This window comes from Clarias gariepinus, chromosome 8 (genome assembly GCF_024256425.1).
Source record: "Clarias gariepinus isolate MV-2021 ecotype Netherlands chromosome 8, CGAR_prim_01v2, whole genome shotgun sequence".
NCBI classification, from domain to species: Eukaryota; Metazoa; Chordata; class Actinopteri; order Siluriformes; family Clariidae; genus Clarias; species Clarias gariepinus.
The window spans coordinates 12,620,060-12,636,490 of NC_071107.1; the positions used below are offsets into that span (position 1 = coordinate 12,620,060).

Genomic DNA, 16,431 nt, shown 5'->3' on the forward strand with positions numbered 1-16,431 from the left:
GAAAGCATTGTTATTGTCTACAGACGAATGAGTTTAAACTAAAAAGCACTGTCCAAAAAGAAGCCCCAACTCCAAACAAAACATCTTCAAGCTCATCTTAAGTTTGCAGCTGACCACATGAACAGAGAAAAAGCTTTCTGATGGGAAAGATGTGATGTTTAATAGAGTAAAGGTCCAAAGAGCACTGTACTAGCTCTTAAACTTGGCTGTGGTACCATCATGCTTCGGAGCTTTTCTGCCGCCAGTGGAACTGGTGCACTGCACAAAGTGAATAGAATAATGAAGAATGCAGACCACTAAATTCTTGAACCTAACCTCAAATAATCAGGTAAGTTGTTGAAACCTGGAAAACATGAAATCCAACAGTGACCTCAACGTACAACAGTGCTTGTTGTGAAATGGATAAAGCAAGCTAATTTTAAGCATTTGGAGCCTCAAACTTATATTAAAATGTGGACTATGCTTAAAAATCAGGTCAGTACAAGAAAACCAACAACTTTATCAAACCCTAAATATGAAGAAGAGTGGTACAATATCCAACCAAAAATCTGCCTGAAGTTTTGTAGTTTCATCATCTGCAACATTTAATTAATGCTCGGTTTACTGTATGCATCTTTTTTTGATTGCGTATGTTCTGACCCTGTGTTCATTTCAGAAATCCCCCCCAATTTCTGTGACAGTCATGTTCATGATGAGTTTATTTATGAATTGAACTGTAACCTAAAAGCACATGGGTTTAAATAATGCAAACAAGACATCAAAATATTTCAAATGCTTTATAAGACATTTTGGAGTAAAAAGGCTGTTGTACACACATAATAAATTATTCTAATATATTGGTAGCACTATCAAATGTTAAATTAATTAGAAAACTAAATTTTTTCATACATGTGTGTAAAGTGACTAAAATAATTTCAAATGTAAAATATCAAATGTTAAAATGTGAAAATATTAAGGATAGATTACTGTATACAGGATGGCCCAAAATTTTGGATCAATTGGCAAAATACTTACTGTCCTGACTTTGTGGCACTTGTGTACATGTTAAATACCAGAATTCTGGGCTAATTTTAATAGACTACTAACTTGTCTGGTTTCTGTTGTATTTTTTTTTTTTAAAGCCATTTATGGTCTGAAATAAATAGAAAAATATGTTATGTAAGAAAAATACTGGACCCAGAATTTTGGGCAAGAATTCATTATTTACAGTTTCATAATTAACTGTAGTATCTCTTTTAAAACTAATATATTTACACTCTAGCTTTAGCTTCCTATAATTTATTTAAATTTAAATAGTTCTGTTAGAATAATGTCTATATGTACCTAGAGTATATATAATTATATATAATATATTATAGCAATGCTTCTCTAACAGCAGTGTGGGAGAGAGGTAGAGAGGGGGGTTGGGTATGTGCCATCCTTTCCTTATCCTCAGGTCAGGAAAGCGGATTATTTCTGTAGTTTGAATGAGGTTACACCAGAGCACAATGACATCTGACAACAGATTACACATACAGATTAGCACTGGAAATAAATTCCTGCACATTCCTCCATCATCTATTCATTCCATGCATGCACTGCAACACAAATATGAGTTATATAAATAAAGTAGTTTGTACATTCTTATGTTGCATTTGCTTAAATTGTTACGTTTAGTATTTTTACATGAACAAATGTGTCATATGGATGAAAAAATGATTTGTTTTGCAGGTTTAGTTAAGCAGCATGGATGTAAAGTATAGTACAATACAGTACATAAGTGCAAAGGAATAAGCAGCTGTGTTTATCATTGTGTTGGTGTGTGTGGGAGAATGGTTGCGATTGTCTGACATCCTGAGTGTGTGTATGCTTTGTGTGGTTTATTGCTATAGGTTTAAGCTAAGCTTTTTGTCTCTAATCTCATTCTATTTCATCACTAAGTAAAAGTAAATCTGATAGTGGAATATTCTGAGCTGCTCTGGTAACACAGCTGGTCACAACGTTACAGACACTAAGATGCATTAATACATAAACATTTATAAAGGCTTGTTCTTACATAAGTGACATATAAAAATGTCAAACTGACTTTGACTGTCAATAAATATCAAGTATCTTTTTTAAACTCATTTCTAAATGTTTATTAAGGTTTATGCCAGATGTTATGAAGCTCTTATATAGACATAATATATCACTAAAGAAAGTGCTTAGATAAAATCTAACTACATTTTTCATGATTCAAAAATTCATGATTTAAATAGTGCAAATAAAAGTAAAATAGAAATTTTTACTTCTCTTAATGGGGAAAACAATATCTTAACTCAATTGGAAACACACGCACACATACACACACACACACACACACTATATGCTAACAGGATTCTGACTTTAATACATTTTTGTCATTGCATTAACCTCTTAATCAAACCTTAAATTACATTTACTTATATAAATTTACAATGGTGGGAAATAATTATTTAGACACATTTGCACTATTCAGTATTCTTTTACTTTTGTACTTATTAATATAAAAGAAACCACACAAGCACAAACAAAGGTGTGTTCTTGAAAATGGGAAAAAATACTAAAACACCGTAAATGAATAACATAGGTACCTTGTTGCAGTGCCGTTTTTGGCAGTTACCTCTTCGAGACGTCTATGTAATGTACTTCTTGTAACATCAACAGTTTTAGTCTCAACTCCGCAAGGTTATAAGGGGCCCTCTAATAGATTTATAATTTTACAATCCTCCATAAACAAAGCCAGACAAATGCTAGGATTACTTTTTGTTTCATCTGATTAGCGAATATTGTTCCAACCAAGTTTTGACTTGTCTAAATGCTTATAGAAGTGCATGTCTGTGCCTCAGTTTCAGCGGAGGAGTATTGCGTGGGTAGTATGAGCGGAGATGAGTGCGATGTGTTTCAGAGGGCATTGTGATCTGTGTAACTGTTGTTCCTGCTGTTGTCAGGTCATTCTTCAAATCTTTTTGAGTGTCTGCTGGTTTTTCTTAATTAGTCTGAGAGCATTTTGTTAAATTCTCGTCTGGTTTTCCTGTGCGAGGAAGATTTGTTGTGGTGCCATGAATCTTAAAAAATATTATTATAGTTGCATACCTATATTATAATGCAGTACAATTGTAGTGATAGGGCTGTAAATGCTATATATTATCTCTCTGAGTTGTTATAATAATACTAATAATGTCACACCTGAAAAAAAGAAATTCCATTACCTTTATCATGATTGCTACTTGTTGCATGAAATCTTCACAACCAGTGGCAAAAACTCTTATAACAACACCAGATGCAATTTGGCCAAGAACATTTTTGGAGCATTTGTGTTTTTGTGTAACTTTTTTTATCTATCATTTATCATCATATTAAATAAATAAATAAATAAATAAATAAAATATTTGTTCCTACATTTTTATAAGCACATTATGCATGTGAATTCTGAAATGGATATATGCACTGGTGTATATAATGCAATCTACATAAAATTATACCAGTATATTAAAAACATCAACAGAAAAAAGTATCAGAATTTTTATTTCCCCTTGCTTTAAATCACACAAACTACTTTTTGAGCATAAACCTGGTGGTGAGGGGTTTACTACATGTATTTTCACTTGTTTTTATTGGTGGGGCTATAATGGGGCTTTCTTGTATAGATTGTATATATATCCGCATAAACACAAAAAAATACAAGAAAGGGAGATGAAGAAAAATAGGAGATGATATAAATTGCAATAGAGAGAAAGAGGGGGGATTATTTACCATTTTAAATGGATAAATCTGCATGTTGTGGGTGAGAGAGAGAGAATCAGAACATGAAAGAGGGAGAGGGAGAGAGAGAGAGGGAGGCGGAAATATATATATATATATATATATATATATATATATATATATATATATATATATATATCCAGACACAAGGGCTATACCTCAATGAGAAATAGAAAGACAAAAAAAAAGCCATTGTTGGATAGATTGAGAGAACTGGCAAAACAGGAAGCTGTGTCGCTTAGTATCATAGTGAGAAAAATATATAACTTATTTTAATTTAGTCCTGCCTGAAAGGAGAGGCCAAAATTCTGCTTTTGTGTTTCACATTCTGGGGGCAACGAACAAATGATGTAAGTAAATTAATTCATTTTGCTGCAGCCAGAGTAAACATACAGTAACTCTCAGCTGTACACTGTTATAATTTTCTGCAATGTAATTACTACATGTTTAGAAAAACTATTCTGTCATATATTTACTAATTATATACTGTATATACACTGTATATAGATATATTTATTTTTTTATTTTTAAATAAATAATAAATAACTCGTATTTTATTTATTGATGTGTGTGTGTGTGTGTGCGTGTGTGTGTGTGTGCGTGTCTTGATTTAGGAATTAAGTGATGGTGATGCTTGAAAAATTTGCTCTCTGACCATGAAACTGACCATATTTCTCTGCTACTTTGTGGTGCTTTGTAAGTTCACAATTTGTTTACACTGTATTAATATATAAAAACCAGATTTACATCCAATACTATTGTAAGTGTCTGCTTCTATTCATTTAAAGAATCCCAGTTTACCATGATGGTTTGACAAAATCCTTCTGCATTTTTTGTATATATTACTTTTGTATATATAATATCTGAGATATTACTTTATTATTTTTTTTGTACTGCTCCTATACATATATACTAGTACAAACATGTATGCATATGTACAATACTATATTTGAGACATTCCTCATTTCTTCATATTTTTGTTTCAAATAACCAGATTTTTAATTAAGCCTTGAGGAACAGATTCCTAAACTTCCTGACAGACTTTTTTGGCTCCCATTTTTGCCAAGTTTTCGGCTCAAATTTTTAGTCTAGTCCCTGTACCTGACCAGTTTTAGAGGAATGTTCTTTGTTAATGCTCTATGCTCTATGCACAATGCTCTATGAATCATTCAAGCATTAAAACATAACATAACAATGTGAACCAGGTGCAGATGACAGATGATCAGGCCATTTATTAGTATACTGGTGATGCTGAATGTTGAGTGGTTGAACAGATGAAATTAGGGGAAATTGCTGCTCAGGTTGTTACATAAACAACCAATTTTTAAATGGTATATTAAGGCAGGTTGCAGCTTGTTACAGTAAAACATTTATTTTCAATTTCTTTCATTTAACCTCTATAATTTAGAAGAAGTAAATTCTCTTATCAATGCATAATATGATCTACAACCTTTCTCCCCACTTTCTTAAACTCAAGCCCACACCCAGCCTCCACCCCTTCTTTCCCTGCCAGTTCAAATCTCTGTCCTTCCCCCATGGCACTCTGTCATCGTTTCTGAGTCTGAGCTGAGCCACCTCTTTACCAACTCCAGCCCTTTCTCCTTTACACAGTCTCTGCTGCTTGTGCCTCCTGTGGGAACTGACTCTAAACCAGTCCTCCATGCTACATTTGGGTCTTACTCTGTGACTCAGGTACTGTTCCAATATTATTCATTTCAACATTTACTGGGTTTAAAATTAATATTTGTCTATCAATTATCTTCCCTCGTCTTTCTTTTTTCTCCAGCTAGTTTCTGAAGCTTTAGGTCTGACTTCTGTACCTCCTGCTGCATATCTGCTTTCCAAATCAGTTGAACAAAATTGGGGGCCTGAACAAGGAGAATGTTTTACAGTCAGAGTGTTGTTTTACATGAAAGGTGATTTAAGCAGAAGAACATGTGTGACCCTTCATGCTTTTAAACAAACAGAGGAGCAGAAAGCATCATGTATTCCCCAGGTATTGCCAAATAAGCTTTGCATGTAATCCCTGCTTACAAAGGTCTGTGTAAGGCAAATGTCATAACTAAATGATGTTAACAATTGTCTTGTGATGCGTAACCATTAAAGACATGTATGCCTACAAAACAGTAACTCAACTCACAGAGGTTATATTCTGTTTCACACTGGTCACTGCACATTGTCACGTTTGACTAATATAATGCCCACTGAACAAATGAAATATGTTAATTTGTCTTTACTTTCTTTTTTCATTGACTTATTGTTAAACAAGCTGTGTTGGCAGTCCTATAATTAGAATATTGAGATGAAAAATACACCATTGAAATGAAAAATCTTTCCATTTCTGAGTTTATGGCTCTAGCATTTTATCTGGTCTTTTGTCTCCCCTCAGCTAAATAATTGACACAAATGCATGATTAGAAAATCCAAAACACACAATCTGCAACCGAGGCTACAGTGTCAGAGAACTACTAAATTATAAAAAGAATTAGTTCACATCTGGCCCGTTCTCCATCAATAAATGACTGCTGCTTTAAGCATTGCAGGATTTCACTGTTGTAGCAAGGCACTACATATCGTGCATTTACAAAGCCTTTGGATAACGGGTTATGAAACTGTTAAACAAGTTGTTTACTTGAAACCCTTCTGCTTGCTGCATTGATGTTCACAGACTGTTTGATGTATTAATTTTTCTTTTTTTTAAATATTTTTCCCTTGCACCATGATGATCAGAAGCCTCCACTAGGGCTGTGTGTGGTCACCATGAATTTACCCAAAGACTGGTTTAAGCCTGATGAGACTATTCATCTAAACCAGAGCCAAAAAGTCAGACAACGACATCCACACAGACTACGATCCCATAACCGCAGTCCGTGGAGGACAAACTTCCCAGCATCTCTTAGTTCTAAATCTGGAGTCCTTAATCATATGATCCAGCTCTACTATTCTTTCTTTGGCAGTGAAACAAACCGTAAGATGTCACCTCCAAGATGCTCTGCGGGGAAGCAGTCGCAGAGAAATCTTTACTACATTGGATCAGTAGCTCTTCCGGAAAAAGAAACCAAAACTAACAAACCAGTGCAAGGTATTTCTTGCTCCAGTAAACATGATCAGGATGAGCTATGGCTGAATTCAGATGTTCTAATTTACTACAACAAGGGGCCCGTGCAAGCTGGAAAACAAGTTGAAGTCTCAATAAATCTAAGGGAGAATTTTAGTGGAGACTTCCTCATTGTGAAGTATGATTGGTTGTCCTTCGAATCACACATATTAGATCAACCAGTCTGAAAATTTGCAGTCAATGCTGATTTTTTTTTCTCCCTTAGGCTTAAAGTGAAGAAAGGGTTACTGTCAGTACAAGCTCATCCACAAAAAAACTCTCACCTCTGGGTTGTTAAAGTACAGAACACATCAGGCCCCAAACATGACACAATTTCCATAATCTCTCACAGATCTGGTACTGTAATAGACGGAAGTGGGTAAGTCTAAAAGCTTTTATAACATAATGACATGGAAGTGTAGTGTTTCCAAAATATATTACAAATATTTCTCTCAGAAATCTATTAAAAAGACCAGAATGTTGGATTTTGCTTTGCTATATATGTATATGTATTTCGCCTAGTTCTGTGCAGTATAGTATAGTTTGCTCATATGATGAACCATGTGTTACATCTCAAATAATTCAATCTATTTATTAATTTCTGTTCCATCATCTTGTTCAGCACCTCAGCTCTGCAACTGCTGGCCTGTCTCTCATTTGAGGGTTTACAAAAAAGCTTTGGAGTCGCAATGACAGTTCCAGTAAACTGGTGGGTGGAGGAAACCATGAACAAGCGACTGGTTTCACCACATGGAGCAGTAACGTCTTTTTTCTCCTTTTCGGACAGAGAGATAGTGGGCATTGCTTCCATCGCTGAGGTATATCAATAATGCTACAAACTACAAACATCACCCAAATCAAGAAGGTCCCTTCAAATTTCAAAATCCAATTCAAGTTTTATTTGTCACATATACAGTACGATATGCAGTGAAATGCTTAGACGACTGCCTGTGATCTTAAAATAAAAGACTATTAATAGGATATAAATATAAAAAAAAGAAAAATAGAAAGTAAATTTAACTAAGAAGGAATAAAATATCTGTACAGTACAAAATATACAATGTGAGAAAAATATAATAAAAATAAAAATATATAAGAAAAATAAGAAAAACAGCTGTACAATATAGAAAATAGAGGGTTTTTTTTGTGTGGGAATGAACTTAAATATAAATAGAAATGTCCTGGGGGTGCATCAGGAAAACAGAATGTACAGAGAGTGTGCAAATATGCCTGAAAGTGACATATTTACAGTGACTTATGTTAGAGTAAGTAACTGATGTCTACGAATGTGCAGGTGTGCAGTGGCCACTAGTGTCAATGAACGTCTGGAATGTCCAGAGTGAGTGCAAGAAACACGAAAGTCGCAAACACTTCTTGCGCATATTCCATTTTCTCTTAATTTTTTTCTTTGGTCCTTTATAATGCTTGTAAGCTTGGGACTGTTGAGAGTTAAGGGTCTGTAAAGTTGCAACTTTTTGGTGATTGTAGGCTTTATATAAACTTAACCTGAATTGATATTTGTGAAAGGCTTCAAACCTTTATGCTCTTTATTTTCTATCCCTGTTAATTTTTTTACATTAACAGAGCAACACCATAATGAACACAGCCATCTTGACTAGCCAACCAGTTTTTGTCCCAATTGTAGTACTGGCCATTGGGCATGATGGTAACATGATGGTAACAAGCATGATGGATATTACTGCATCAGTAAACTGTCAATCAACCAATGAAGACATTGTGAAGGTAAATTGATAAGAGCTCATTATACAGTACATTATAGCATATAGCATATAACTTTGAAGAACACATTATACATTATAGCATATTAAAAATACTTATCTTTAAGGTTAGATTAGCTCTAATGTGTATGTATGTACAGTATTTGCTTTAAATAAGCTAATTTAAGTCTTGCAAGTGCTTATAATGCAGCTTTTATTTTTGCAGGTATCAAGTGACTGCTCAGCAGCTTATGTTGATGGAAGTGAATCTGGGGTGGGCAGTACCTGTGTAAAGGTGGAGTTTTTTCTGGGCAATCTTAGAGATTCTTTATGCCTGACTGTATGGGCTCCAGTAGTTCCTCTTCAAATCTCTCTCTCCGACACTGTACTGAGCCCCATTAAGGGCTGGAGCTATTACCAAGACAGCAGGTATGGATCAGTCCTTGAAGCACAAATTTGTGGCTGTAGATTGGTTCCTTTTAACAATGACAGAACGTTTATGGATTCATTTATAAATGACTTCTATTAACTTTTTAAATTACAGTCCCTGGTCCAAAAACATGTCCATATGTGGATTTCTTTGCAATCCAGCTTTCTCTGGATCACATTGACCATGATCAGGACAAAAGAGTTTTAAGATAACTGACTGACTGACTTACTGTAATAAGAAATAATGGAAACTCAAACTATTCGTTCCACAGCCCCCAAAAAATAATACATAAAAATAATTAATACAAAATTTAAAGTAAAAATAAAACAAATTAACCTGCACTTTACCTTTAAAAAAAGTAAAAAAATAAATCCCGACAGATAGGCGTTTCCATTTATGCGCGCAGGTGGTTTGTGTGTGTGTGTGTTTGTGTATGTTTGTGAAGCTAAAGTAAGAGGAGACTCTTACTTTCAGCCCCTCAGCCTGTCGTTATTTGTGTGCGTTGTGTGTGCATGCGTAATTTGAAACCGTGCCGGTTGACTCTCTCTCTCTCCCTCTCTTGCCAAACACAAAATCATTGATCACTCAGGTTTGTCGAACACTCACAAACTGCGTTACCCGCAATCCGAGGTTTCACTGTATATTTACTTCACAGCAGTGGTTCTGTTAGTGTGTGCTCACTCGAGTGTTATTAGAGATAGTTCCTTGCTAATTTTCCCGATGAGGCAGTGTTTCTGTTAATGAGTGTGTGTGTGAAAGACGTCCCACACAGTAGCCCTCCCCACCTTAAATAAGAGAGGAGGAATTATATAGGAAGGATTATTGTAAGACGAGAAGAGGGAGAGGAGATTGTCATACCTCCTCTCCTTTTCATACAAACATTTACATTACATTTACATATACAAACACTAACGCAAACATTTGTCTGTCTGGATTTATTTTTAATAACTTTTACCTTGCACTTTACCTTTGAATCTTTTTTAAAGGTAAAGTGCAGGTTCATTTGTTTTATTTTTACTTTATATTTTGTATTAATTATTTTTATGTATTTATTCTTTTGGGTTGAAAAAATTCGATTTACGAGTGTTTTGATATAAGAGCACGCCTCCTGAACGAATTCTGCTCGCAATCCAAGATTTCACTGTAATAGGAAGGGATGAATTTAGGACCTAAAATTAACATAATTATACTCTCCAACTCTGTCTTTACTCTCTACTGTTGTCTGCCCTTCTTTTTTACTTTCTCTTTCAGATGCACTCCAGTTTATCAAAGGGCAACCATACAGATCCTTGCACAATTTGGTGCCAAGTCAGGCCAGGGACAGCTTACCTGCATGCTTGGATCATGTGATTGGTTTGTGGATGTAACAGACCTGGTTCATGATTCCCTGAGGATAGAAAACTCTCAGGTTGCAACTCTTCATGAGAAGAATTATGTAATTGGATTAGAGCCTGGAGTAACTTCATTAAATGTTAGTATCTAAAACCATAAATCTGAGAAATATTTATTTGTCACAGCATCATTTTAATATCATGATAGTATTTTAAAAGATCTACTAATTTACTTTTAAGGCAGCTTCATAATGAATTATAAATTATATGTTATACTTTCTCATCCCCTCTCAGTTGATATCTAGTCAATGGGATGGTGTACTTGGCACTGCTGATGTCATTGTGACTTCTGAATCTGTGGCCCCTGCGGAAATTTCTGTACATTTAGTCGGTGGTCTTCGTCTGTCAGTCACCGCAAGTGCTTTAAATCCTACTGTCATCACAGCAACTGTGACTTCTCATAACACACTTAATAATTATGGACAAGTAAGTTATCAGAATTTTTTTGGTACCTTTGTACTAGTAGTTACAGTAATTACTATGATAGTTAGCACAGTCATCAGACTTGGTGGCTTGAATCTTGGCTCCAGTTTGAGTGAATGAAATCGGCCTGTTCTTATTATCCTTGGCGGTTTTCTTTCTGTACTCCATTTTCCCATACTGTCCAATGACATATGGCAGATTGTCAAAAAATCCACAAAGATGATTTTCGAATTGCTGGTTGTGCATAAATACAGTAGGTGTGTGAGTATTTGTGCCTTGTGATGGGTTGGTACACCATTTAAGGAGTACTTCATCTTGAGGAACCCATGTTTCCTAGGATAGCCCCCCCCCCCCCATGACCCTACAAAAGCAACTTTAAGATTATGATTAGTCTTATCTTTATCTTTCTACCTCGTCTGTCTCCATCCATGCTTATATATAATGCTATAGTCAGTGGATAGATGGATGGATGGTTCTATATGATTGGTTGTGTGGGTGTGTGTAATTGTTCGTTTTTATGGGTTGACACCCCATCCAAGATGCACCATGCCTTGTGAACCATGTTTCCTGGGATAGGCTCCAGCCCCTTTAAGACCCTACACAAGGTAAGAGATATAGACACTGGATAGATAGATGGACGATTGTGTACGATTGCGCCATCTATTTATTCCAAGATGGCGCCGGTGAGGTCGGCTGCCGTCACGACTGCTCCGACCACCTTTTCTCTGTTTTTGTTCTTTAAGTTAGTTTACAGCGTTTTAAAACCGGCAAAATTACCACCATGGGGTACATTAGTTATGATAGAGACACTCTTGTTTCTATTGGTATACAATGTACTCACAATTCGACGTTTTTAACTCCGGATCCGAGCTGGCCGAGTGAGATCCTGAGGGACAACAAAGGACGCGACGCGAAGCGGCGGCCTCGAGGGAAACGAGCCGGCGTCAGGAACAGGCTGAGAGCACGTGCACACCGCACACCTCTGCCTAGCATCCTGCTCGCCAACGTCCAGTCACTGGAAAACAAACTCGATGACCTCAGGGCCAGGATAAAGTTCCAGAGAGACATTCGGGACTGCAATCTCCTCTGTTTCACCGAGACATGGCTGAACCCAGCGGTGCCGGACCACGCCATTCAGCCGGCCGAGTTCTTCTCGGTTCACCGCATGGACAGGACGCGGGACTCGGGGAAGTCAAGGGGAGGCGGCGTGTGTTTAATGGTGAACAGCAGCTGGTGCAACAGCGCGAGCGTTGTTCCTCTCACACGCTCCTGCACACCCAACCTGGAACTACTGTCCATCATGTGTCGTCCTTTTTACCTTCCTCGGGAGTTTACATCGGTCATAATCAGCGCCGTTTATATTCCACCACAAGCGGACATGGACACTGCCTTATGCGAGCTGCATGAGGCACTCACACAGCAACAAACACAACACCGGGACGCTGCGCTTATTGTGGCGGGGGACTTTAACAGTGCCAACCTCAAACGCGCAGCGCCGAACTTTTATCAGCACATCACCTGCCCCACCAGGGGCGAAAGGACACTGGATCACTGCTATACAACGGTCAAGGACGGCTACAAGGCACAATCTTGTCCACCGTTTGGTAAATCCGACCACGCCGCCATCTTCCTCATGCCAAAATACAAACAAAGGCTGAAACAGAAAGTTCCGGTTCAGAGGGAGGTTGCGTGCTGGACGGACCAATCGGTGGCCGCGTTACAGGACGCACTCGATGACGCAGACTGGGACATGTTCAGAAACAGCTCCGATGGTGACGTCAGCGTGTTTACGGAAGCGGTTGTGGGATTCATCGGGAAACTAGCGGACGATACCGTAGAAAAAAAGACTATTAAAACGTTTCCCAACCAGAAGCCGTGGGTGGATAAAACCATCCGCGACGCTCTGAGATCTCGCACCGCTGCCTACAACACGGGACTCGCGTCGGGGGACATGGAACCGTACAAGGCTGCGTCATACAGCGTCCGGAAGGCGGTGAAAGAGGCGAAGCAGCGCTACGGGAGGAAACTAGAGTCACAACTCCAACAGAGTGACTCTAGGAGCCTGTGGCAGGGATTAAGGACAATAACAGATTATAAAGCACCAACATCCGGTATGATAAACGCAGACGTGTCTCTGGCAGACGAGCTGAACACTTTCTATGCTCGCTTCGAGGCTGCAGCTAAAGACACTAGCGATGCTAATGCTAGCGGTGCTCACGGCTGCAGACAGGAAGTCACTGCCAGCACCGGAAGCGCGTTCATCATCTCAGAGCATGACGTGAGGAGAGCCTTCAAGAGAGTGAACACCAGGAAAGCAGCAGGACCAGACGGCATCTCAGGCCGTATTCTCAGAGCCTGCGCAGACCAGCTAGCACCTGTGTTCACTGAGATATTCAACATCTCTTTATCTCAGTCGGTGATCCCCACATGCTTCAAAGAGTCCATCATTGTTCCTGTCCCAAAGAAACCTCATCCTGCTTCCCTCAATGATTATCGCCCTGTAGCCCTCACTTCAGTAGTGATGAAGTGCTTTGAACGCCTGGTCAGAGACTTCATCATCTCTTCACTACCAGACACACTAGACCCACTACAGTTCGCTTATCGTACAAACCGTTCCACGGACGATGCAATCTCTCATCTCCTTCATACATCTCTCACTCACCTGGACACTCAGAGGGGAAATTATGTGAAAATGCTCTTCATCGACTACAGTTCTGCATTTAATACCATAATTCCCCCCACACTTACCACCAAGCTGGAGCACCTGGGACTCAGCTCATCAATGTGTCAGTGGATCTCCAATTTTCTGACTGGCAGACCACAGGCAGTAAGGATGGGCGGACATCTCTCAGCCTCCCTCACTCTCAGCACTGGAGCCCCCCAGGGTTGTGTTCTGAGCCCCCTGCTGTACTCTCTGTACACCCACGACTGCGTGGCCACTACCAGCTCCACCACCATCATCAAGTTCGCTGACGACACTGTTGTGGTGGGCCTGATCACGAACAACGATGAGACGGCCTACCTGGAGGAGGTTGGAAATCTGGAGAACTGGTGCCAGAGAAACAATCTCCTCCTGAACGTCAGTAAGACAAAGGAGCTGATAGTGGACTTTAGTACAAAGCAGGTGAGGAACTACCAGATCCCCGTCATCAACAGGAGCCCAGTGGAGAGAGTGGACAGCTTCAGATACCTCGGTGTTCACATCACGCAGGACCTGGCATGGTCCTGTCACATCAACACCGTGGTAAAAAAGGCCCGGCAGCGTCTCTACCACCTCAGACGCTTGAGAGACTTTAGACTGCCCTCCAAGGTGCTCAGGAATTTCTACTCCTGCACCATAGAGAGCATCCTGACGGGAAATATCACGACCTGGTTCGGGAACAGCACCATGCAGGACAGACGAGCTCTACAGAGGGTAGTGCGATCAGCTGAGCGCATCATTCGCATCGAGCTCCCTGACCTGCACTCAATCTACAGCAAGCAGTGCTTGACCAAGGCCAGGAAGATCGTGAAGGACCTCAGTCACCCCAATAACGGACTGTTTACTCTGTTGCGGTCTGGGAAGCGATTCCGCTCCTTGAAGGCCAACACAGAGAGACTGAGGAGGAGCTTCTTCCCGCAGGCGATAAGGTCTCTCAACCACAACCACACCACTATGCAGAACTAACAATCTTTTCATCTTTTTCATAATTGATCAAATCCATCAATCTTCTTACATCCATGAACACTATGGACAATTACATGCTCACCTTCCTTCATATATACACTACATGTCGTACGCTTACATCCTGGACCATTGCACAAAGACACTTTAATAACTTTGCACACCTACCTTCACAACTACACTACATTTTACAGTTTTACGTTTACATCCTGGACCAGTGCACAAAGACACTTTAATAACCTCTGCACAAAGTCACTTTATTCTATGCATATTTGCACACACAGCACAGTATATTTCAATTTGTACAGTAGATTTCTATTTTTGCACATCATATTTCTATTTCTATTTTTATTTTTAGTTCTATTTTTTTCCTAGCACATTTCTATTTTTATTTTTAGTTCTATTTTTCCTAGTTTAATTTAATTTTTATTTAATTTCTATCGTATTTCTTTTATTCATATTTATTTCTTATTTGTAAACTTAATTCTCTTCTAGGGTCAATGGCAGCCGTAAAATGCATTTCACTACATTTCGTACTGTGTATGTTTGTGTATGTGACAAATAAAATTTGAATTTGAATTTGATTGGGTGTGTATGTGCCTAAAGGTTGCCAGAGTTTGGGTCATCAGAAATGCATGTTTTGAAGTCATAGCTCATTATAGCCATCGATTGCTTAGCGATGTTAGCATAGATGGGGAAAGATGTGGTAGTAAGATAAGGATAAAACTAAACTTGTGTCATATTCTTGAAGTTGCTTTTTCAAATGTCTTATTAAGTTTTGGGCACAAGTGTGGGTTCTACTAAGCCAATTATTTCTCTCTCTCTTTTTACCTCTACAGTTGTACTTTTACATTTCTTTCTCTCATTACTCTTTCTCTCAGGAAGCTTCATTTAGTGTTTGGCTACAGTTTGGTGATGACACTACCGTTCTGCTCTCTGCGTTTAGTGAAATCCCTTTCTCGCTAAATCTATCCTCACTATCTGAGTCTGTGGTTGCTATAACACCTGGTCCATCACAGCGTGTCCTTGCGCAAGGAGATGGTGGAGGGCCCCTGGTGAAAGCAGAGCTTCTGGTCTCCACCTGTAAGCATGTGACTGCTCACATTGAGATGGATGAGAACAAACAGGGAGGTGAAACTCGAACACTGGCCAAAGGATCAGGGTGGATAAGGGTAAACCTAGGCGAAGACCTCTGGCCTGTGGAATGTGAAAACCCTAACCTTGAGGCAACTGATGCATCAGATACTTTTGCAGAGTTAGACACGAATGTGTATCATAACTTCGAACAGGAGCATACAACCCTTAAGTCCACTAAGTATGATGACAATACAAGCAGTGACATGATTGCCAGGCATAACTCAGAGAGGACAGTGTTGACACCCCTTCACAAAGAAAATGCAGTGGATTTTTTTCCTGACGTAGGGAATGGAGAAGAAAACAATACAAACCAAAAGTTAATATTTGGAGTTGGAGCTGTCTTCTGTTTGCTGTGTCTCTCCTCACTTCTGTTCTTACTCAACATCATGCCATGGGTGATAAGGGAACTTGGGAAGAGAAAAAATAAAGAAATGCAGAAACGTATGAAGAGAGAGACATTCACTCAGGAAGAGGAGAATGTCGATAAGAATCAGGAGAAGATGAGATAGTAAGGAGGGATGATGAGAGTCTTTCTGCACTTAGAACAGTTCTTTTTATTTGTCTCAGAAAAGTAAAAGATTTTAAATTGTGAAGTAGAATAAAGTGAGATATTGTCTGTTGAGCTGGTTGATAAGAATCCAAGAAAAGCTATTCTCTCTAATCCTCACGTTCACCAACCATCAAAACCATTTCATTGTTTCTGTAGGTTACTTTAAATGTGTATTTGACATTTGATGTACTGTATTATAATCCAGAAAAAAATGTTTTGCTGCTTTGCCTAATTTTGCCTTTAACCAAGGTTTACTGAT

At 38.6% G+C, this 16,431-nt stretch overlaps 1 protein-coding gene across 1 annotated transcript; it reads left to right on the top strand.

Annotated features, from left to right (window-relative positions):
- Positions 1-4,406: 4,406 nt before the first annotated feature.
- On the top strand, positions 4,407-16,237 carry tmem132a (transmembrane protein 132A; the record flags this gene model as incomplete). The annotated part of the gene is made up of 11 exons (XM_053501993.1): positions 4,407-4,458; positions 5,240-5,454; positions 5,549-5,758; positions 6,496-6,998; positions 7,086-7,238; positions 7,482-7,677; positions 8,444-8,602; positions 8,804-9,006; positions 10,259-10,478; positions 10,633-10,824; positions 15,367-16,237. Coding segments are annotated over 11 exons (2,868 nt in total), but the record flags the coding sequence as incomplete, so codon positions are not given.
- Between the last annotated feature and the right edge of the window lie 194 nt (positions 16,238-16,431).